At 27.0% G+C, this 24727-nt stretch overlaps 2 protein-coding genes across 4 annotated transcripts in view; both read left to right on the top strand.

Annotated features, from left to right (window-relative positions):
* Positions 1-24727, top strand: part of LOC127289567 (acetylcholine receptor subunit alpha-like) — a 104334-nt gene that overhangs the window by 37996 nt on the left and 41611 nt on the right. The window contains exon 5 of one of the 2 annotated variants that reach the window (XM_051317558.1): positions 23792-23972. In XM_051317558.1, coding sequence (XP_051173515.1) covers positions 23792-23972 — 181 coding nt within the window. Of the gene's footprint in view, positions 1-20002; positions 20184-23791; positions 23973-24727 lie in introns of both variants that reach the window. The other variant, XM_051317557.1, reaches the window with a different exon arrangement.
* Positions 6359-12625, top strand: LOC127289568 (uncharacterized). Of its 2 annotated transcripts, XM_051317561.1 has the most exons (6): positions 6359-6568; positions 10483-11039; positions 11099-11175; positions 11299-11648; positions 12040-12255; positions 12334-12625. In XM_051317561.1, the coding sequence occupies exons 2-6, from the start codon at positions 10817-10819 to the stop codon at positions 12350-12352; spliced, it is 885 nt and encodes a 294-aa protein (XP_051173518.1). In that variant the 5' UTR covers positions 6359-6568; positions 10483-10816; the 3' UTR covers positions 12353-12625. The 2 variants fall into 2 exon arrangements, with proteins under 2 accessions (XP_051173518.1, XP_051173517.1); XM_051317560.1 differs by lacking the exon at positions 6359-6568 and having other exon boundaries at positions 10413-11039.

The raw sequence follows: 24727 nt of genomic DNA on the forward strand, positions 1-24727 counted from the left end.
CCAATAGTCAAGGAAACTTGAAAATACGAGTTTCGCGAAATATCTCTAGAGATTACACACAGATATATATATATTTTTTTGAGTCATTCCTTGCTGTCTTCCGGTTTTCTAGAACGATATTTTAGAAACGGACAGGAAGGATAATATTCCTAGGTCGTCCTGGAAAGCAGGCTTTTTTTTTTTGTTCTTGAAAGTCCTTTCCTTTTTAGAATTCTACTTTGGTTTCTTTTTCTTTTCTCTTGTGTGTGAAATCCGTTCTCTGTCATTTCTATCGTTGTATATAGCGTTGGCAGCAGCTTCCGTCGCGTCGCCAGGCTAACCTGATTTCTCGCGGTTCCATTAGATCCTCGGGTTCGTTCTTCCTTTTACTCCTAGTTTGCGCATACCACACTCTTATTCTCCCTCTCTCTCTCCCTCTCTCACTCTCTCTTAACCCGCTCTATCCGTTTCAAACCCCCACCCCTCACCCGACAGTGCCACACCAACTCCCTGTCGACCATTCGCCAACAGCACATCCGACTGCGACAAAGGCCACGATTTATTGAACCCACACCCAATGAGACGCGTGACTCAATTGATACTGACCTGGAAATAAAGATATTTCGACATTGTTTGTATTTTTCAAAAAGAGAGAGAGAAAAAATTAAATTCAATTTTTTAATATGGAAAAAGTATTTCCTTCCTTTTTATTAAAGATTAAAGTGAAAATAAAAAGGTACTTCCGAGTTCGATAAAAATAAATTTTTTTTTCCTTAAATTCTTCTCAATTCGAGCTTTATACATTCTTTGGGAATAATAGATTTAGGTTTTTTAAAGTTGATTCGAAAAAGGAAACGAGAGAGTCGTATTCTACTTTTTTTTTATGGGAATTTAAAAGGAAGGAGTAGTTAAATTCTGTCTGACTTAAATTGACCATTACTACTTAAAGGCCGCGCCATTTGAGGTTGAAAATGTGTGCTCTTGTAGTTCTCAACTGGTTCTCGAGATGAATTTCAAACTTTTTTTTTTGTATTTGAAAAATTAATAATAATCTCGATTAATTATTAATAAATAAAATATGTTTGTTTCTTTTGTAAAGGTAATTCTAAATCTAAAAACAAAAATATTGAATTAAAATAATTGAATAAAACTTTTTTTTATATTATTCTTTTATTTCAATTCTAAATCATATGATGTGACAGTAGTAAATTTTATTGGTATTGATATAGCAAATATATCAAACTACATATGTGAGTAGGAGAAAATCAATAAATTCATTGATTGTTGCATGATTTCCGCCTGTGGTTAACTTTGTTGAATTATCAATGTACCTCCTTATCAGGAATCTATTTACTTTCAAAATCCTTTTGTTTCAAGTATCTAATTAGTATCAACTCTCAAAACTTAATGCTATTTAATCAAATTGTTAATTAATAAATTCTAATTTATTTTAATTTCACAGAAAATTAAAAGGCATTAAAATAAGCTGCAACGCTTATTATTTTAATCAATTTTTTGCTTATTTTAATCCATTTTGGTATTAAAATAAGCAAAATTGGATTAAAATAATAAGCGTTGCAGCTTATTTTAATGCCTTTTAATTTTCTGTGGCTCTTAATTAAAGAATTTTTTTTCTATAAATCTAAACTTGATAATCCCAGGTGAAAAAATTAACGTTACTAACGTTACTAATGTTACTAACATTACTAATGTTACTAAAGTTAGTACCTATAAAAAAATAAAGAGTTTCTAAAATATATTTTCACAGAAACTTTGACACTACTTTCCCATTATCACTTTCACTTCCACTTAAACTTTTTATAATTTTCATTCCCATTTTCACTTATACTTTTTCTAATTCTCATTCGCACTTCCATTCTCACTTCTACTCTTTCTAATTCTCATTCCGATTTCACTTCCACTTTTTCTAATTTTCATTCCCATTCCTATTTCCACTTCCAGTTTTTTATATTCATTGCCTCTATCACTTTTTCTAATTCTCATTCCCACTTTCACTTCCATTTCCACTTGTTCCAATTTTCATTCCCATTTTCACTTCCACTTTTTTATATTCATTGCCACTTTAACTTTTTCTAATTGTAATTAAAAAAAGTGAAAATGGTTGTGTAAATGGAAATTAGAAAGAGTTTTAGTCGAAATGGCAACAGCTAATGAAAATTAGAAGTGGAAAAAATGGGAGTAGAAGTGGGAATGAAAATTAGAAAAAGTGGAAGTGGAAGTGGTAATGAAAATAAAAAAGTGAAAACGGAAATGAAAATTAGAAAAGTGAAAGTAGAAATGAGAATTAGAAAAAGTAGAAGTGGGAATGGAAGTGCGAATGAGAATTAGAAAAAGTGGAAGTGGTAATGTAAATAAAAAAGTGAAAGTGAAAATGGGAATGAGAATTATAAAAAGTGGAAGTGAAAATGGGAATGAGAATTAGAAAAAGTGAAAGTGGAAACGGTAATGAAAATAAAAAAGTGGAAGTGATAATAGAAATGAAAATTATAAAAAGTGCATTATTAAACATTAAATACTTCCTGGTGGTCGATTTTCGACAAGTTTCTGCAAAAATACAATTTAGAAACATTTTCTTAATTTTTTTATAGATACTAATGTTAGTAACATTAGTAACGTTAGTAATATTAATAACGTTAGTAATGTTAATTTTTCTACCTGGGATTTTATACAAAAAGTTTATCGAACAATATTTTTTAAAAAAATGTAAAATATTTATGGGCCGAATATAAAAAATAAATAGAATATGATTAAAAAAAAATATATATTTAGAAGAAAAATAAGGAAAATATAAAAATTACGTAATTGACTCTCTTTGGTTTTCAACTGCAGTAAATTTGAAACCGAAAGAAATAAATCCATATAGAATCGAAAACTGTAACTACTGATACAGCGAAAGCTTCAAATATAAATTTGTTTGTTCCTTTCTCTTTCTATCTCGTTTGTTATCTGATTCACTAAAATGAACGATTTGAAATTAAAAAATAGGTATTCCACTTCTTTTTTTTTTTTCAATGTTTTATTGCTGGAAAAATGGTGTCATAAGTATTTCGTTTGCGGAAATCACATCTGCGCTAAAAGCGGAAGCTTTAGGTATAGGACAGGCTGTGAACTAAAAGAAAGTGACATGAAGAGAGCATCGGCACACTATTCGAGTAATAATTTATCACTCCCCGTGGCGCGCGTGGTACTTGTAACTGGGTCAGATAAATTCTGAAAGCTTGCAGGGATGCTGTGTAGAGAGGAAAACTTTTTTGGTACCAAAAACATGTTTATGCGTGTTGATGTTCAAGGCATCGTATAATCCTCGTTATATACATTATTTCAAATCTATTATTTAATTTTGCAAAGTAATTATTTTTTTTCCATATGAAATTACGTAAATTTTTTAATAAGAATACTTTTTTTTTTATTAATATTTCTATTAATATATTTCTCTCAATTAAGTATGATTAGATAAAAATTTACAAAAAATAAAAGCTGAATTTTTATATTTTTTGATAAAAGCCAAAATTGTCTGCATAAACAAGTTTAGTGATAAGCCAGAAAAGCATCCATCAGAATCACTAGCTAGAAACAACTTTATACGATTACTGAATTATGAAGTATAATGAAATGTCCGAAATATATTTGCATGGAAATCTATTCGTGAAACTTTACTCGCATTAGTCTGATGCAAGTGCAGAGATGGTTATTTATGTTTGTTTTTCTCTATTATATATATATTTATATATGAATTATTCACACTCTACTCTCTAAATATCCGAATTAGCGAAAACTCATCCATTAATTCAAATTAGTACAATTTGCATTAATTTTTTTGGTATACAATTTTACTATTTGATATACTTATAGTAAATTTTTTTTAATGTTTTTGTTAAGTAGAATCGATTCTTTTTAATTTATAAATAAAATAAATGTTAAAAAAAATTATTAGAAATTATTTCATAAAAATTCAACTTGAAATTGAAAATAATATAAATTTTATAACGTCTTTGAAAACTTGACACAAGTTTAATACCTTCTCACATGTTGGCAATGTGCATTGTTTTACCGAACAGTGCTTTTACTACTTGAATCTTATCTCGCATAGCCGACCAAAACCTTCTGCATCCGCACTTTCGCCGAGGGAAATGAATCGTTAACTGGAAAGGTCGTCTATATTATCAAACATAGGGTTTAAATTCATAATTTTCTTTTTTCTTTTTTACTTTTATATAATTTTTCACTTCCCTTTTTTTAAGTAAATTGTTATTTCTGTGATCGTCAACTGTCAGAATAATTCGGATTATTTTTTTTTATCCTAATATAAAACTGACTATTAGTAGATCCTAAAAACGTAAATCTAAAACATCCTTTTAACCGTAGTAAGAAGACTATTTGTTTTTCCTGTTTTCTCAAGTTATCCCAGAGGACTTGGAAAAAAAGCCCTTGTTTCTCGACATTTTTCTAATTTCTCATTTCCCTCAGGAGTTACGGAAATCTATTACTTGTCTTGTGGTTTTTTTCCAAGTCTCACAAGGAGCTCGAAAAAATCTTTCATCATACTTATGTATAGTCTAACTTAAATATTTCTTACTATTTTTTTTGAAAAATATTAATATTTTAATGTGGATTAAAATCGACCTTTTTATATTCGAACGTATATATATATATATGTATATATTAAATCTCAAGATTAAATATAATATTCTATGTTAAGATGATTTTAGTGACATAAGCAAATTACACAAGTCGTTAGTTTCCATAATCATCAAGGGAATCTGTCACAGTACCTCTGTCGAGACATGCAATTGTCTCAGCACTATATGTGAAATATCCAATAACATTTATGTCTGTTATTATTCTTATTATTATTGCTATTATTATTATTATTTTATTATTACATGAGTCTCAGCTATTATTATTTTGAAAATTTTCAAATCTTTTTGACTTTTCAAAAAAATATACATTTCTAAAAGATGTTCACCCACAAAAGTAAATAGCACTATATATACGCTCTCAAGAAGTATCTCATTAGACATAAAAATCGTATTATTTAATACGGGACATAAAACTAAATGCTTTAGTATAAAAATCGTAAAGCGCATTCCCATCTCATTGTAAATTTTATTGCGAATGTTTTATGGATTCATGAAGCATAAACTTAAAAAAATTATTCGGACAATTTTATACCTGAATAATTTTTGATTATTATAAAAAAAAATATTTTCTGTATGTTCTACTTATAGGCGTATTTCACATAACGTATATTTTAAGTGTTAGTTATCCATGTATTGGAAAATGTAATTTTTTTGTGAAAAGTGAGAAAAATAAAATTTTGCAAAAGCAAATTTTTTAAAGTTTGCAGAATTTGCGAAAACGATGAGATATTCTCATATATTCAGATTTATCGCTCGATCTTGGAAAAACATTTTTTTTCCATTTTGTGAATAAAATTTTTTTTGGATAAAAATACTTAAATTTAGTTTGTTGCACATGCAGTGAAAAAAATTTAATTTTAAAAATCGGTTACGTAGGATTTATTAAATGATATTTGTTTCAAATGCAGAAATTATTGTTTCAAATACAGGTTATTTAATTTAAATAAAAATTATTTAGTTCATTTAATTTACTTGATAATAGTAAAGTAAACAATTATTTGAATCAAATAAATTCTTCAGTGCACAACATAATGGATTTGCATAATCCGATATCTAAAATTGACTCTATTTTATAATATTGATATGTGGAATGAGTTTAAAGTAAATATATATCATATCTTGTTTTGTGTCCATTGATCCCAAGAGGCTTGATTCAGTAAACTATATGGTTAACTCATTTACATTAATTCCGTATAGAGTGCTCCAGAACATATAAACAACGATAATCAGAGTTACCAACAATTATAATTACAGAATATGTAATATGAACTAAATGCATTTGTCTATATAAGAAGATAGAAATGATTAGAATTCAAAAATTCATTTTCTTTTAATTAATAAATTTAAATAATTATTTTCCAAAATTAAATATTTGAATTTTTTAAATGCAAACATATTATTTGAATATTATAAATGCAAACATATTATTTGAATTTTGTAAATAAAAACATATTATTTCAATTTTGTAAATAGAACCGTATTAATTTAGTTTAATTTTGTAAATAGAAACATTAATTTATTTGAGTTGCTTTTCAACTATATAGAAACAAAAGATTTCCCTTAACGAAGTACCAGTTAGCATAATATTGAAATATTTACTTTCTTAAATACAAATGAAACAAGACGAAAACTTCATGTTGAACTTTATTCAGATTTAGTCGTTTTAATTAAGCATCTCGTCTCACAGAAAAGTATTTAGTGTAGAACAAAGCTGCACGAGTTGAGCACAAAGAGGAGACACTTGTAATGGCCAAGTAAAGGAAATTGAAATACTGACAGAGAAAGCTCGCTTCTCAAAAAGCTTTGGAACATTAATGAAATTAAATACAATAAAAAATTGACATTCATTAAAAATATTCTGCAATTTAATGTTGAAAAATAAAATAGACAAGTGAATATACTCCAATATTAATACACAGGACAGTGCGGTTTGTGTTATTTAAATGAAATGTCAATCTTTTTAATATATAGATTTTCTCCGAGTAGTCTATATAAAGCTGAAATATAAAATTGTCAATGAACAGATATTAATTATAGGTTTAAAATGCAATTGACATAGATTCTTTAATTTTATTTTTTATATAAGAGTTATTTTACTGAAAGTTTATGTAAAATATTTTTTAATAGTTTTGAAAATTATTAAATTACACTTTTAAATGATTTTTAAAATTGTGAAAGATTTTTTTTTATCAAATTTTATATGTATTTTCATTAAAAAATAATTCAAAAGTATTTTATATTTATAATATTATATAATAGTATAAGTAAATCTATAGTCATACTTTCTAAACAACTGTTTAATTTTTCAGTAGTACGAATAAATATTTAGGCAGCCTTTCATTATTTTAGAATTTATTTAGTAATATGAGTAGTATAGTAAATATCTAATCAGACATTTTAAACATTTTATAATTTTTCATAGTATAAGTTAATCTTTAGTCAGACATTTGAAACATTTTATAACTTTTCAGTGGTATAAGTAAATCTCTAGTCAGACATTTTAAACATTTTTATAATTTTTTAGTAGTACAAGTTGTTTGAACATAAAAAAATAATAGGTACATGCTGTTTAATTTTATTTGTCATTGTAAGGGATTTCTTCATTTTCCAGGAAAACATTCTATCTAAAAAAACAGAATAAAATTGATTGTTATTATTCTCTTGCAATTTAGGTTCAATTGGTAGGGTTTTTTGAAGGTCATATGTGTTGTTTGAAGGTTAAAAAATAATAGGGATATGCTGTTTAATTTTATTTGACATTGTAAGGGATTTTTTCATTTTCCAGGAAAACATTCTATCTAAAAGAATAAAATAAAATTGATTGTTCTTATTCTCTTGCAATTTAGGTTCAATTAGTAGGGTTTTTTGATGGTAATATGTGTTGTTTGAAGGTTAAAAAATAATAGGGACATGCTGTTTAATTTTATTTGTCATTGTAAGGGATTTCTTCATTTTCCAGGAAAACATTCTATCTAAAAAAATGGAATAAAATTGATTGTTTATATTTTCTTGCAAATTAGGTTCAATTGGTAGGTTTTTTTTTAAGGTAATATGTGTTGTTTGAAGGTTAAAAAATAATAGGGATATGCTGTTTAATTTTATTTGACTTTGTAAGGGATTTTTTCATTTTCCAGGAAAACATTCTATCTAAAAAAATGGAATAAAAATGATTGTTTTTATTCTCTTGCAATTTAGGTTCAATTGGTAGGTTTTTTTGAAGGTCATATGTGTTGTTTGAAGGTTAAAAAATAATAGGGATATGCTGTTTAATTTTATTTGACATTGTAAGGGATTTTTTCATTTTCCAGGAAAACATTCTATCTAAAAGAACAGAATAAAATTGATTGTTCTTATTCTCTTGCAATTTAGGTTCAATTGGTAGGTTTTTTTTTAAGGTAATATGTGTTGTTTTAAGGTAGAAAAAAAATAGAAACATGCTGATTAACCTTATTTGACTTTGAAAGGGATTTTTTTATTTTCCAGGAAAACATTCTATCTAAAAAAATGGAATAAAATTGATTGTTTTTATTTTCTTTCAATTTAGGTTCAATTGGTAGGGTTTTTGAAGGTAATATGTAATGTTTTAAGGTAAAAAAAATAATGCAGACTTACTGTTTAATTTTATTTGACTTTGTAAGGGATTTTTTCATTTTCCAGGAAAACATTCTATCTAAAAAAATGGAATAAAATTGATTGTTCTTATTCTCTTGGAATTTAGGTTCAATTAGTAGGGTTTTTTGAAGGTAATATGTGTTGTTTGAAGGTTAAAAAATAATAGGGATATGCTGTTTAATTTTATTTGACATTGTAAGGGATTTTTTCATTTTCTAGGAAAACATTCTATCTAAAAAAATGGAATAAAATTGATTGTTTTTATTTTCTTACAATTTAGGTTCAATTAGTAGGGTTTTTTGAAGGTAATATGTGTTGTTTAAAGGTTAAAAAATAATAGGGACATGCTGTTTAATTTTATTTGTTATTGTAAGGGATTTCTTCATTTTCCAGGAAAACATTCTATTTAAAAAAACAGAATAAAATTGATTGTTATTATTCTCTTGCAATTTAGGTTCAATTGGTAGGGTTTTTTGAAGGTCATATGTGTTGTTTGAAGGTTAAAAAATAATAGGGATATGCTGTTTAATTTTATTTGACATTGTAAGGGATTTTTTCATTTTCCAGGAAAACATTCTATCTAAAAAAATGGAATAAAATCGATTGTTTTTATTCTCTTGCAATTTAGGTTCAATTAGTAGGGTTTTTTGAAGGTAATATGTGTTGTTTGAAGGTTAAAAAATAATAGGGACATGCTGTTTAATTTTATTTGTCATTGTAAGGGATTTCTTCATTTTCCAGGAAAACATTCTATCTAAAAGAACAGAATAAAATTGATTGTTCTTATTCTCTTGCAATTTAGGTTCAATTAGTAGGGTTTTTTGAAGGTAATATGTGTTGTTTGAAGGGTAAAAAATAATTGGGTCATGCTGTTTAATTTTATTTGTCATTGTAAGGGATTTCTTCATTTTCCAGGAAAACATTCTATCTAAAAGAACAGAATAAAATTGATTGTTCTTATTCTCTTGCAATTTAGGTTCAAATGGTAGGGTTTTTTGAAGGTCATATGTGTTGTTTGAAGGTTAAAAAATAATAGGGATATGCTGTTTAATTTTATTTGACTTTGTAAGGGATTTTTTCATTTTCCAGGAAAACATTCTATCTAAAAAAATGGAATAAAATTGATTGTTCTTATTCTCTTGCAATTTAGGTTCAATTGGTTGGGTTTTTTGAAGGTCATATGTGATGATTTAAGGTAAAAAAATAATAGAGACATGCTGTTTAATTTTATTAGACTTTGTAAGGGATTTTTTCATTTTCCAGGAAAACATTCTATCTAAAAGAACAGAATAAAATTGATTGTTATTATTCTCTTTCAATTTAGGTTCAATTAGTAGGGTTTTTTGAAGGTAATATGTGTTGTTTGAAGGGTAAAAAATAATTGGGTCATGCTGTTTAATTTTATTTGTCATTGTAAGGGATTTCTTCATTTTCCAGGAAAACATTCTATCTAAAAGAACAGAATAAAATTGATTGTTATTATTCTCTTTCAATTTAGGTTCAATTGGTAGGGTTTTTTGAAGGTCATATGTGATGTTTTAAGGTAAAGAAATAATGGAGTCATGCTGTTTAATTACTTTTTTCATTTTTGACAAAGTTGTGTAATTGTGTTTTTAAATTTCGGAATTGGTTTCTTAAAATTTTTTTTAGAATATAGAATGGAACATGCAATTTATTTTTATTAGTTTGTTAATAAAAGAATTCGAAAGTTCTTTATTATAGTCTTCAAACTCGCACACCTTAGTTAACTTGTTAACGACAATTAAGTCGAGTCATTAGATCCTCGAAGCATTGGAGCTTGATTACGTTCCAATAGCAGGTTGGTCCAGGCCTTAATTAACACAATGAGCTCTATTAAACAAGCCACTTTTTAACCACCTGTTAGTGACAATTCTTATGAAATCAATAATGATTCTTAAAAAAAGTTTTTAGAGAATCGAATTACAATTTTTAAAGGTCCCCATTAATGAAATAATTGTCAGACTAATTCTATGTATTTTATATATATATATATATATATACAATATTAATAATAATATTTATAATAATATAAAATAAATTGTAAATTTTTCTTATTTTTCAATTTTATTTTAAAAATAAATGCAAGCGAAATACGAAACTATCGATAACTTCACTTTGTTGGACAAACACATTGGAAAAATAAAAACAACATGACACTTTAATAATATTAACCTGTAATTAATTAAGTTTTGTTATCAATTTATTACAGTTCCGAAACTCGAGTAAATTTAAGTTTCACTGATATTGTGAAAAATAGAAAGCAAAACTATTTCCAAGGAAATCGATTACTTCTTCTTCTTCTTTTTTTTTTGAAGAGTTATTCAGTCGTGTTTATTGTGGCAGAAGAGTCACTGAGAAAACGTTGACGAACAAGATGAACAGTGAATCGTGAAATGCAGGAAAGCTGACATTGCCTTTTCGTCGATCTTTAGCTCCATTCTCAAGACTGATTCCACCGCATTTATATTTTCTGCCTTCAAGTGGAAACTTGTGGAAAAGTGCTTTCCGTTTGACATTTGGAATCTATACAAGGAAAAAAAAAAATGTGCAGCACAGACGCTTTAGAAATTCGGAGTAACGTAAAACTTTCTCAACACCTTGAATCTTCCAAATACAATGACACTCTTACAACTCGAATCAATCAAGTGCGAGAGACGTTAGGATATTTGCGCGAAGCACTTCAAGCTGAGAGATTAAATTTACGTCGAGATATCCAATTAACCTCCTGGACCATTTGTCGTGACGAGGAATTTTCCATTTCAGAAGGTTCTGTAAAAAATAATTTTTTTTTTAATATTTGCTAATTAATAACAAATTACTTTTAGATTTTGATAAAAACGTAAATTTTCAAGAATTTGACTATTATGGCGCTGGAGAATGTAATTGTTCTTTTCCATATTTGGTAATAAAAAGAAATATTGAAAAAAAGAAAAAAAAATTAAAACTATTTGAATAGATATAAGATATTTTTTTTTTTTATAAATTACCATATTTCACTCTTTTTCAAATCCTTATTCGTATTCAGAATACACAAACATCGAATTCCACCTCATGCTTGAAAATCTCGGAAGAAATACAAGTGGATCCGTTCGACCTGAATATTTTCTGGACAACATCGACGTCTACTTCAAATTACTACAAACAAAAAATCTTTGATTTAGAAGCTGACTGTCGCGCTGGTCTCAATAAGATTAAATCGAAATTCATGGCGTCTTTACAGTCTTTTAAAGATGCTTTCGAACCGAATGAAATCCACTGTGACCAAAAAGAATCTGAAAATAAACTCGAAGAAAGAATCGTGAAAACGCCTCAAGAAGATTTAGAAAGAGATGCAGAAGATATAACATGCCCCTATAATCCGGTCGCTCATACAAAGTATATCCTTTGATTTTTTTTCCACTTTATATATATATAGTAGTATTTATTTCTCATTTAAATTTTTTACTTTCTTTATATATTTTTTAAAGTTTGAGATTCTTTTTCGTAAAACAAATATTTTTAAAAATCATTTTTTATATATAATTTATTATGTGTTAAAAAAGGAAAACGAAAAAAAATTGTTGAACATTTAGAAATAATTTTATAAAATGGAAAAGAAAAACTTGCTTTGTTACAAAAAAATTCAATAAAATCTAGTTTTCATTGTAGAGAACTCTTGTCAAAAGAAAATTTAAAAATAAATAAAAGTAAAAAGGGAGTTTAATTCTTTTTTTTTTTTTGAACTTTTTTTGCACGATTCATCAGCAAGCGCTATTAATTTTAACAGATCTCTCATCGTGAACAATGTTCAGAATAGCCCGACGAGAAATGTCTGCAGTGGACGTAACAGTGATAGCAATATCTGCGGTGTAATTTTCAGAAGCACTCAACTCCAACATGAACCAACTCAAATTTTCGCTTTAGAGGATAGTATCAGCGTTTCTACGATGTCGACGCTTTTGGAATCGTCGGACCTGAGTACATCACAAGCAAATCTGGATTAGTAAATCTATGCATTTCCTATAACACGCATGATAAACTTCCTTTTGACGAATAATAATTATGTAAATTACTCGTTCAGTGGATCTATTCGTCATTAAAGTACACATTCAGCTTTCCCAAAACCATCGAAAGGTATACATATACTATATATATGGGTGTTATTAACTTTGAAGCTCACAAAAGCCCTCCGACTAAGGCAATAAATTTTATAGAGAAACGATTAATCTGACTTTTGGATACTAAATTCCAATCTTATCCTTTATCGATTCCTCCACGCATTGTAAGTCAAATTAATTCAGAATAAAAAGCTATTTTGAATTTTAAACTCTACTTTTCGCACCCATTTTTTTTTTATAAATATTTCATTTTAGCTGCAAATGAAACTTTTTTATCAAATCTTTTTTTTACTGTTGGTATTTTAGTTATTTTCTTTCTATTCTGTTTTTGTAAATAACTAAACGAAAAATCAGTTTTTTTTTTAATAGCAGACTTGCTTGAATTTTTTTTTTTTAATTTTTTATACATAGTAATTGTAATCGTTCTTATTTGACACATCAAGTTCTTTAAAGTGAAGTAGATTTTGGTGGCTTTTATAATTCTTATAGAGTGAATTTTATACTGAAAGTATCATCAGGCACAGACATGAAATTTTTCGCCGCATTGTGTAGTGTGAAGTGTGCACTCTGCAAAGTCAGCTTTTCTTTTAACTTCATCTCTCTTTCGAGAAGCTCTTTTCCCTTTTTGTGCACTCTTTTCTCCCTTCAAGATACCCTTGTCTCTCTCTCTCTCTCTCTTTCTGTCTTTTTCTCTCTCACTCTTCAACTAAACTCTTCAAGGAAAATGGTCAGGCATCAAAAGATAATTACACTGCAGGCAAAAAAAAAAAAAAAAAAAAACTGAAAAAAACAATACAAATAATCACCTTTACAAATTCCTTATCCTTATCCTCGTCAAAATAAGTAAATCCCTTTTATCTAACTCGATTAAGATCTTTTAATGGGTTCAACTTAAGTAAAGAAAGTTATTTCTCTGAGACGAAAAGTCAATTACAAAGATCTTTAATTACAAAGTATCTTCAAGTTTCTTTATCTTCAGTCTTTTCTTAACTTGCTATTTAACTTGAGCTAATAGAATTAGCTGCTAATAGAATTACTGAATAAATTCATGAGAATTTAAACGAAGAGATGCGCAAAAGGGTCTTTTATACTTTTCAAACGTATGTGATTATTAAATTTAGATTCATGTAATTATTCTAGAAACTGATCATTTACTCACTTCAAAACGAATAATTTTTATCTGAATTTATAAAAAAATGTATTTAAACCAATTTTAAACTTTTTAAACATTTGTTTAATTTTATCAGTAGTATAAGAAAATTTCTAGTCAGACTTTATTAACATTTTAAAAAATTTTAGTAGTACGAGTAAATATTTAGTCAGGCTTTCTCTATTTGTAATTTTATTTAGTATATAGTGTAAGTAAATATTTAGTCAGACTTTTTAAAAATTCATACACTTAATTTTTTCAGTACTATAAGTAAATAATAAGTCACACTTTCTAAACATGTGTATAAATTTTCAGTAGTGGGAGTATTTAAACAAACTTTTTAACAGTTTGTAAAAGTTTGGCAGTAGTATAAGTAACCTTGACTTGACCTTCAAATAACCATGAATGACCATCAAATGACATTGAATGACCTTGACATGACCTTGAGTCATATTTTTAAAACAATTCTAAATTTTTTTCAGTGGTTCAAAATAAATATTTAGCCAGACATTCTAAATGTTTGAAATTTTTTCAGTAGTATCACACAGTAGTATTACTCAACAGTAGTACAAGTAAATATTTTGTTAGACACGTTTACAATATTGTCAGTAGTACAAGTAAATATTTAGTTGGACGGGTTTGCAATTTTATTAGTAATACTGGTAAATATTTAGTCAGACATTCTTGATTTGACCTTTAAACGACCTTGAGTGACCTTGGCTTGACCTTCAAATGACCTTGAATAACCTTGACTTGACCTTCAAATGACCTTGACTTGACCTTGACCTTGAGTCATACTTTTAAACCCTTCTAAATTTTTTCAGTGGTTCAAATAAATATTTAGCCAGACATTCTAAATGTTCGAAATTTTCTCAGTAGTATAAATCAGTTGTAGTCAGTCACAATACTTGTTAATTCAAAAAAAAAACCTGTACAAAAAGTAAATCTTTAGTCAGATCTTTCAAACATTTGCATAATTTTATTAGTAGAACAAGAAAACCTTTAGTCAGACTCTCTAAAAATTGTAAAATTTTCTCAGTAGTACAAGTAAATGACCGCAGTCAAACTTATTAGAAATGCGTAGAATTTTGTCATTGTCAGTAGTACAAATAAATAATAAGTCCCACTTTCTAAATATTTGTGTAAATTTTCAGTAGTACAACTAAATATTTAGTCAGCCTTTCATAACTTTTTTTTTAGTGTACATATTTATATTGTTTATTAAAAAAAAATTCAGTAATCGTAAAATTAGAATAAAAAATAAATTTGTTAAATATTAAAAAAAAAAATATTTAAACTTTTAAGTAACACAATTTTTTGTTCCTTTTTTATTTAACCCAAAATACTTTGCACTTTGATGTTTCTTATTTCATCCGACAGCTTCATGTTCTTAAACTTGACGTTCTTCTAAAATAACTTCCATCATATTTTCTGCGAATGAATAGATTACATTAAAAGCTCAAATTCTCTACTGTAAAACAAGTTTATGAATAAAAATGTATTTTAAATTTTTATAAAATAATTTCATAAAACAAAAAATTGCCTCTAAATTGTCTGTCTTGAAAATTAATTTTTGGAGCGAATTAAAACTATTGTTTCACAGGAAAAAAAGAATATATATATATTTTTTTTTAATAAAAATGTCTGACTTGAATCTGAAATCATTGCCATGAACACTGAACACCGCACACGGGTAGAACAGATTTTCTTTAAATCCAGGAAAAGTAGAGGAGAGAATGAGGGTGGCCTCCATAAATCATCTTGGCCGATAGAAAACTTCCTCTGAAGCGCAAAGCAATTTATTTAGCGGATTTCATGGAGACCTCACTCCAAGCATTTTTTTTTTTCCCTCACTTTTCTCATTCTTATTCTCTTCTTTCGAATTTTCAAAGTAACCATACCCTTTTTCCTTAACGAATGTGAGATACTTTTATATATAGAACTTCTTTTATAGAACTATATAGAACCATCCTATATATAGAACTATATAACTATATATAACAGGTACACTGACCTTTTTATATATATATATATATATAACACTGATATCTTTTGGGATTAAAAGAGAAGAAAACTATCGTCGAAAAGTGCCAGAAGGCCTCAAATATCGCCCACCGTTTTCATCAGCGAGCCAAACTTCAATTTCACTTAACCCATACTACACCTTTTCTTGTACCATCAGCCGACACAAATCTTGTTATACTCTCGTCACAATCTTCTCGTGCACCTATTTATTAGACTAGAAAAAAAAATGGAAAAAGGCTACATAGGTTAAAGTTTTACAATTTCTATTTGTACTCCAACTTTATAAGAGTAGAAAACTTCTGTCGTTGCTATAAAAATGGGAAAGGGCGAAAAAAAGTTAATAAAGAACATAAAAAGCTTAAATATCATTTTTTTCGTAAAATTATTTTTCATAAAGTAAAATGGTTCTAAAGATTATTTATTTTTAAGAATATTTATAATGAGGATAATTAATATAATTAAATATAATTATATAAATGTTTTAAACATTTATATAATTTTGGCAGAAACACTATATAGTCCATATTTAGATTTATATTCTACTTTTTGTAATTTCATTAGTAGTACAAGTAAATATGCAGTCAGACTTTCTAAACAATTTATTTAATTTTTCAGTAGTACTGGTAAATATTTAGTCAAACTTATATAAAACATAAAAGTTTGTCTAATTTTTCAGTAGTACGAGTAAATGTTACTCTCTAAATCTGAATTAGTAAAAATATTCACTAATTTCAATTAGTAACTCACTTTTTGCTTCTCAATTAGTAAAATTTTACTAATTATTAGTAACTTTTAACTAATTCTAAAGCAAAAAGTGAGTCACTAATTTAAATTAGTAAACATTTTTACTAATTCAGATTTAGAGAGTAAGTGAGATTTTCCTATTTTCAAGTCTATAAGTAGTATAAGTAAATCTATAGTCAGACTTTTTAAAATATGTATAATTTTGTCACTAGTATAAGTAAATCTATGGTCAGGCTTTATGATCATTTGTTTTAAACATTTGTAAAAAATTTTCAGTAGTGCGAGTAAATATTTAGTCAGACTTTCTTTATTTGTAATTTTATCAGTAGTATAAGTAAATTTCCAATCAGGCTTTTTAAATATTTGTATAATTTCTCAGTAACAGGAGTTTAAGTCACACTTTCTAAATATTTATATAATTTTTCAGTAGTACGAGTAAATATTTAGTCAGGCTTCTTAAAATTTATATAATTTTTATCAGTAGTATAAGTAAATCTTTAGTCAGACATTTTAAACATATGTATAACTTTGTTAGTAGAACAAGGAAACTGTTAGTCAGACTTTCAAATAGTTTGCACAATTTTTTCAGTAGTACAAGTAAATCTTCAGTCAGACTTGCTAGAAGTTTGTATAATTTTTTTTCATAAAGATGCATAAAAAATCAAGTTTATAAAATTTTGGAAAAACAATTCTTCCTACACGAGAAAGAAAAATGTTAATAAATCTTCCAAGGTTCATTTAAAAAAAAAAAAATCTTAGTATATCACATAACAATTTTTTTTTTCTCTTTTTGCAAGAAAATGTATTTTACCAACATTCTCTTGTCCGTAAAATCGACGCCTTCTTCTTTTTCTTAAGACGTGTATTTATTTATAAATTCTCAATAAATCAATGCGTTTAAAATAAAAACTAGGACTTCCCCTTGAGGCAAACGTTGATTTAGCAGGAGGTTGATTGTAAGTTGTCCTATCTTTGTTTCACGTGAAAATATTCATCGCTTATATATATATAGGCGTCAATGGAAATTCACATGCCAGGAAATTGCGATTCCGCATTTGTACTGAGAAATAGTACGATATAGAGAGAACGGAGGATATGCAAATTGCAATGCGCCAAGGGTTGTCGACATCATGCCGTGCATATGAGAAGCTGAGGATGCTTCGATGAGAATCAATTGAAATTGAAATTTTCACTTTTCCCTTTTAACGGACATATGTGCAACTTCCTCTTTTGCCATCACTCTTTTCAGTCCCACAGCAATACATATTCGCAATCGGCGCGTTTATTTACCTTTTTTTTTTCTATCATCAAGTTTCATTCTATATTGGCCGGCCTATTTTAAAAAGACTTCATATATATGTAGAATTATATTCGGTATGATACACTCTAATATACAAAAATGGTATACATGGATTTTTTTGCAAACTGGCATTTTTTAATCTAGTGATATATGTTTGCTTAATATACTATGCAATCTAAATATATTTTTTGTCATGTGGAAGATCTATTGATTTTTCTCAATTTTAACCTGATAATTTTTTTTTACTTAGTTTGATTAAAAAATATTGATTTTTATCAATCGTATTTTTTTGTGTCAAAATGGAATATTCCTTTTATATACTAGATTTAGGTACATAGTTTTTAAATAAATGCGTTATTTAAAGCTCTTGTTTAATAGTTTAATCAATTGATGCTTTGCAAATGCTAGAATTTTTATGATACAATAAAGACTTGCGGAAGATCAGTTTCTATTTTAGAATCCGACCTTATTTCCAAGATTAAAGTCAAGAATCAGGATTTATTTTTTTATTACCTCTTCTCTTTATAAACAGAAAATAAAATTATCCATTTTTTATGTTACTTCTTTTGATCGTATTTTTCTTGTTTTACGTATAAGAAGAAGAGAAGATTTTTTTTACTAATTTGAATGCTTAAAATATTCGTCATTATTTGTATTATATTTGTTATTATTATATTATTATTATTAATATTATTATTAATATTATTATACAGTAATTAGTTATGATGCATTAAAAATCTGATAGTTTATAAAAATTTGTACATATCTCAAACTTATCATTGGAGTTTAGCAAACGCTTTCAAATACATTGAAAGATTTACTGAAATTCAACGCAGTTCCGTTAAAGCTCTTGGGGTTAATACGTGAACTCAAAGGCAATACAATCACTTCACATTGTTCCTACTACCTACACCTCACCTCCAAGTTTTGCAATTGAATGGATGATGAGTCGTCTCAATTCCCTTGCGATTAGTACATATATCTATCTGTATAAATAAAATCCGACTATCTGTACATTGTTTGAAATTAAGGAATTTTTAATATTTTTTTTTACATTAATAATTATACAAATCATGCTATATCTGATCGATAATAGTAATTTATCACAATATTTCAAAAAATCAGTTTTTTTAAAAATTATTCGTAAATTAGACGATTTTATTAAATAAAAAGCCGAGTTATTAGAAATTACGATTAAATTTCTGACTTTAACAAATTTTTATTACCTCACTGAAGTTGTGTAATAAAACTTGGATTTGTTACGTACGCATTAAATGAGGTTAGGGAAAAAATTTTAAATTCACGTGTAATAAATCTTCCAAAACTCTTCTTTAAAAAGAGATCAAGAAAGTTAAAAAAAAATATTCAGTTGTTTTTTAAGTTCCCTTATCTCTCTTTTTAAAGGGAAGATTCCAAAATGAATTTAAGCTTTTTCTAACATTATTATCAACAAAAAAAAGTCGAGTAATGAAAATTTGCTAAAATCAGAAATGTAATCGGTTTTTATTGCATGATAATCGGAACTTTAGTTGATAAAAATAGAAATTCTTTTTTTATTTTTTAACATGTCGATAAAAAAGAAGAGTAAACAATTGTCCAAAAAAAAGTTTTACATTCTCTCCTAGTCGGTTTATAGATTGAAATAAGAGCAATAGGAAAATATGATACATATTAAATATAAACTTAAATTTTTCAATTAATAAATATTATAAAAATTGTATATTATTTATATAAAAATAATATTCGCAACATTTGGAAAGTTTTTCTTTCATTGGATCATTATTCTTTCACATTTGGATCAGTTATTTTAAAAGAAATTTAATTTTTTTTAATTTATAGTGACTGACCAGTTTTTGAAACAAAATTCTTGTTTCAATTTTAACAAGAGTTTCTCTTTAGGAGCTTAATAGATATATTTACAAGGGAACTTAAACAATTCTGTCGAGTTAAACTGCTCAGATTATTTTTAGACTTTCCAGTCTCTCTATATATATATGTTTAACTAACTAACTTGTACAAAAGTTCGAATGGACTAACTTCTATCTGAGTAGCCCAATCTTTTTTTTAACTTTAAAAATAATTCCTAAAACAGCGTGAAAAATAGAAAGAAATTTTTTTTCTAAAAAAAAAAGAAAAGAAAACAATAAAACGATGTACAATGCTTATAAATTTCACGGAGCAATCGAAGAGTAATAAACGCGAGAATTAATTTTTCTCTCACTCTTTTTTGCTTTAAAGTAAATTTTTGAAAAACAAAAAAAAAAAAAAAAACCTGATTTATAAATAAGGGTTGTGTGCCTATAATAAAATAAAAGTTTAAACAAAAACAAAAAATGGGCTTAACATTGAATCGGAAGTACAAAGTAAGCTCGACCGCCGCAGCGCCCAGAACCACTAATGTGCTCGCTCGCAGCGCGGACGGAAACTTCGAGGTGACCTTGGCCACGAAGGCCACCATCTACCACGAAGGACTGGTTGAGTGGAAGCCGCCCGCCATTTATAAGTCATCCTGTGAAATTGATGTGGAGTACTTCCCCTTCGACGAGCAAACATGTGTCCTGAAGTTTGGTTCGTGGACCTACGATGGCTTCAAGGTAAACTTGCATGCTAGTTAGTTGAGATTCAGCACGACAACTGACCGAAACAACGATCGTTATTGCTCAATAATGAACCTTGTTTCGGAGCAGAATAGTTTCTAAGTTTAGATTAGTGTCAGAGAGCAAATTTATCTATATATATAAATATACGTGTCTTAGCGAGGATTTTGCAGCTCGGTGTCAACGCACGACATTGTTAAATGAGTTATCAAAATTTTTTTTTTAATTTTCTAAATATTTTTTGTTTTTTTTTTGACAAATTTTCAAGCTATTTGCAGAATTTGTCAGTTAATAATTAATGGTAATGTGATTTGAGCATCGAAGACCTCGCTTGTAGAAGGGATGCTGTCGGAAAATAAATCTTTTCATTCTTTCATTCTTGATAACACCAAATATACACAAGATGAATTCTATTTCAGGTTGATTGCATTTTAAAAATTTTTTTTTTTTTAATTAATTAAAACTAACTGATTTTAATCTATTATATTTTTAAAATATAATTTTCTAAGCTATTTCTGACGGGACGCATGAATATTCCCTTCATTAGACTTGACGGAATTTTTGTAGTGTCAAATTAAAAATTATCAAATTTACATTTAGTAAAATTTAAAAAAAGAGATTTTATAATGAGCCCAATTTTAATAACAACAAATTTTTATTTAACAAAATTCTGATTTTGTATAGAATTTTTATTTAACTGAATTTAGATAAAGCAGATTTTCTAATATATCGAATTTTCAAATAATACAATTTCCATTTAACAAAATTGATATATAGAAAAATTTTCATAAAAAAAAGTTTTTATTTATCAGAATTGTTCTTTTGTCGAATTTCTATTTATCCGAATATTCAATTAAAAAGTATTTTTATTTACAGAATTTCCAACTAAATGAATTTTTATATACCAAAATTCTCATTTAACAAAAGTTTTATTCAAAAAATGTCTATACAACCTAATTTTTATTTAATAGTATTGTCATTTAACAGAAATTCTTTTTAGACAAATTTTTGAGACAGAGAATTTCTAATTCACCAATACTTTATTTGACCGAAGTTTCACTTATCCGAATTTTCATTAGACAGAAATGTTAAAATGTCGAATTTCTATTTGATAGAACTTTCATATATCAGATTGTCCACTTGGTATACAAATTAAATTCAACCAATCAAAATTTTCTTAATAATTTTTGATTGGTTGAATTTAAAACTCCCGCTGAAATTTGTATACCAAGTGGACAATCTGATATATGAAAGTTCTATCAAATAGAAATTCGACATTTTAACATTTCTGTCTAATGAAAATTCGGATAAGTGAAACTTCGGTCAAATAAAGTATTGGTGAATTAGAAATTCTCTGTCTCAAAAATTTGTCTAAAAAGAATTTCTGTTAAATGACAATACTATTAAATAAAAATTAGGTTGTATAGACATTTTTTGAATAAAACTTTTGTTAAATGAGAATTTTGGTATATAAAAATTCATTTAGTTGGAAATTCTGTAAATAAAAATACTTTTTAATTGAATATTCGGATAAATAGAAATTCGACAAAAGAACAATTCTGATAAATAAAAACTTTTTTTTATGAAAATTTTTCTATAGGGTAAATGTACTAATTGCGGCGCGATTCGAGTCAAAGCACCTTTGAAATAGAAAATTCGACATTTCTATTTTATAAACTCAATTTAAGACTTATTAAACTAAAAGCTTATGTTATTAAGATATTAAAAAAAAATTTAGCTCTATAAAAATCGATTATTTAAACAAATATGAGAAATTAAAACTAATACCGTAATTTTCTATTGCGGCGCGTTTGTATCAGTTTCGGTGTATCAATTTCGGTGACCAAAATTACGTGTATTTTCAAGATACTTTGCCCGCCGAAATTGGAGCCAATGGAAATCTTAAAAATGTTTCAATTGCGGCGCCGAAAAAAATTTGATCTCGAATAATTAAATTAATAATTTTTTTAAATGTGCATCTTTATAAGTATTTGTATCAAAAAAAGATTAAAATAATTTTTTTAATCATTTGGCAACAGTTATATTAAATATAATAATAATAATAGTTATTTTTTATGAACGCGCCGTAATTGGTGCACTCGCCGTAATTAGTACACTTACCCTATATCAATTTTGTTAAATGGAAATTGTATTATTTGAAAATTCGATATATTAGAAAATCTGCTTTATCTAAGTTCAGTAATATAGAAATTCTACAAAATCAGAATTTTGTTAAATAGAAATTTTTCATTATTAAAATTGGGCTTATTATAAAATCTCTTTTTTAAAATTCTACTGAATGTAAATTTGATAATTTTTAATTTGACACCACAAAAATTCCGTCAAGTCTAATCAAGGGAATATTCATGCGTCCCTTTCTGACCTATCACATTTTTGCCCTGTTATGAAATAAAATTTTCATGTATTTTCAAATTATGAAAAAAATAGTTTTTTGTAACTATTAAAATTTTGTAAGCATCCTAGAAAATTACTCACATTTTATATTTCAAATATATTTAAAATTTAATAAACTAATTTACAAAATAAATATAATATCATCGTTCAGTTTTTTTTTAGCTATTTCAAAATAAGTTTCCTTATAGAGTAAAAGTGTGATATATAAAAATATTATCACACAAATTTATATAAATAATATTGTGAGCTTTAAATTTCAACGAAGAATTATGAGGTGAACAGAATATTTTACATCTCCTGATGGCTTATTAAACGCAACATTTTATAGAAAATAATATCACTCTATATTTGATGTACAGAGGAATTTCGAAACGTCATGAATAACTAAATATTTGGTATGACTAAATATTTTCATAAAATTATTTTAACCACATTTTTATTATTCATTGTATAAAAATTTTATGAAATCATTTTAAACTTTTATTTTTATCCTTTAAGTATGAATTAATATTAAAAGATTGTTTAAATATCGATTGTTTTATTTGTATAGGATTTAAACAATTTTTAAACTACTTTAGTGTTGATTTTTAATTCAGGTGAACTCGGGAAATTTTTCCAAAGGAGTATGTTTCACCTACTTCAATCAGAGACACTGAAAACCCCTGAGTAATGAGTGTGAAGCAAATGTGATGAAATTTAACAAAAAAAGACCGCCATATTGGATCCGACATTTTGAATTTCTGAAAATTGATGTCAAATGCATTAGTTTCAGACGAATTCGATCAATTTCTAAAAAAATCGTCAGCCATATTGAATCCTCCATTTTGAAGATGTTAAATCCGATTCGTAATTATATTCAATTGACGTTACGGAAACTTTCTGTATATCGATCGTTTAAAGAAAAAATTAATAAAAAGATATTTTCTGTCAGGTATGTAAAAAATACTTTTTCGCCTTACTTGCGTCCCCATTTCGTGACAATAAAATGTTGAACTAATTTGAATAGAGAACTAGGTGTTATTATGAAAGAATTTTTTTTTTTTTTGAGAAAAAGTATAAATTTGTATAAAGAAAAAAATCGAAATTAAATAAATAAAAAAATTGGCCCCGGGAAAAATAAGCGGCAGCATCCCTTCGTCTTTTCAGGACCAATCGTGATCACGTTGGGGTTGTTTCTTCGGTGTTTGCAGCGCTGATGGAAATTACGAGGTGACATTGATGACAAAGGCGACAGTGTACTTTTCTGGATTGGTCGTTTGGCAGCCACCAGCTGTTTATAAATCTTCCTGCACCATCGACGTTGAATTCTTTCCATACGACATACAGACCTGTGTTTTGAAGTTAGGCTCCTGGACTTATGATGGTTTCAAGGTGCCGAAATTTTGTCGGAACGAATTGACGTTTGATTGATTTGCCAAGTTCTTAGGAATGCCAGAGTGATACAGATATCTGACGTTTTTCGTTCGTGCGTTAAAGCTGTTGGATATGGCATTATAAATATAATTATGATTCATATTATATATATATCTATATCTACCTGTTTCTCTTTGACTGTGTCCGTTTTATAATCTGTATTGACAGTATTTCATTGACGTTCGTCGTTCATGTCATTTTATGTTGTTTGTTTCTTCTATCATAACTGTTACATATATTACTTAAAAAAAAACTAACCATCTAAATTAATTTTCAATATTAATAACGAAGCTCAGGGTTTTGTCATTTCGAGGAATCATTCTTCATCCATTATTATTCGTAAATACAGTTTTCTTGTTAATTCATTAGAAAAATATTTCTGCATTTTAAATTAAGCAAATTTTTTTGCCATTCCGAATAAATGAAAGAATGTATAAGCGAAAATTAAGGATGTAATAATTTTAAACTTTTTTTAGTTAGTTGATTATTTTCCAAAAGAAAAATATATTCTTTTTTACGTCATTACGAGTAAAAATTAAAAAAAAATTAATGTATAATTTTTAAAAGCTTTTTTTAAAAGTTTTATAACTTGGTACTTTTGTAAAATTATCAGAAAAAATATTTGCTATTATATATATATATATTAGTTGTAGTAATAAATTATTAGAAGTAATATAAAATTTTAATTAAATTAAAAATATGGTAATCCTCGA

Source organism: Leptopilina boulardi, unplaced genomic scaffold (genome assembly GCF_019393585.1).
Source record: "Leptopilina boulardi isolate dan_hultmark-lab unplaced genomic scaffold, ZJU_Lbou_2.1 LbouV2_48, whole genome shotgun sequence".
Taxonomy (NCBI): domain Eukaryota; kingdom Metazoa; phylum Arthropoda; class Insecta; order Hymenoptera; family Figitidae; genus Leptopilina; species Leptopilina boulardi.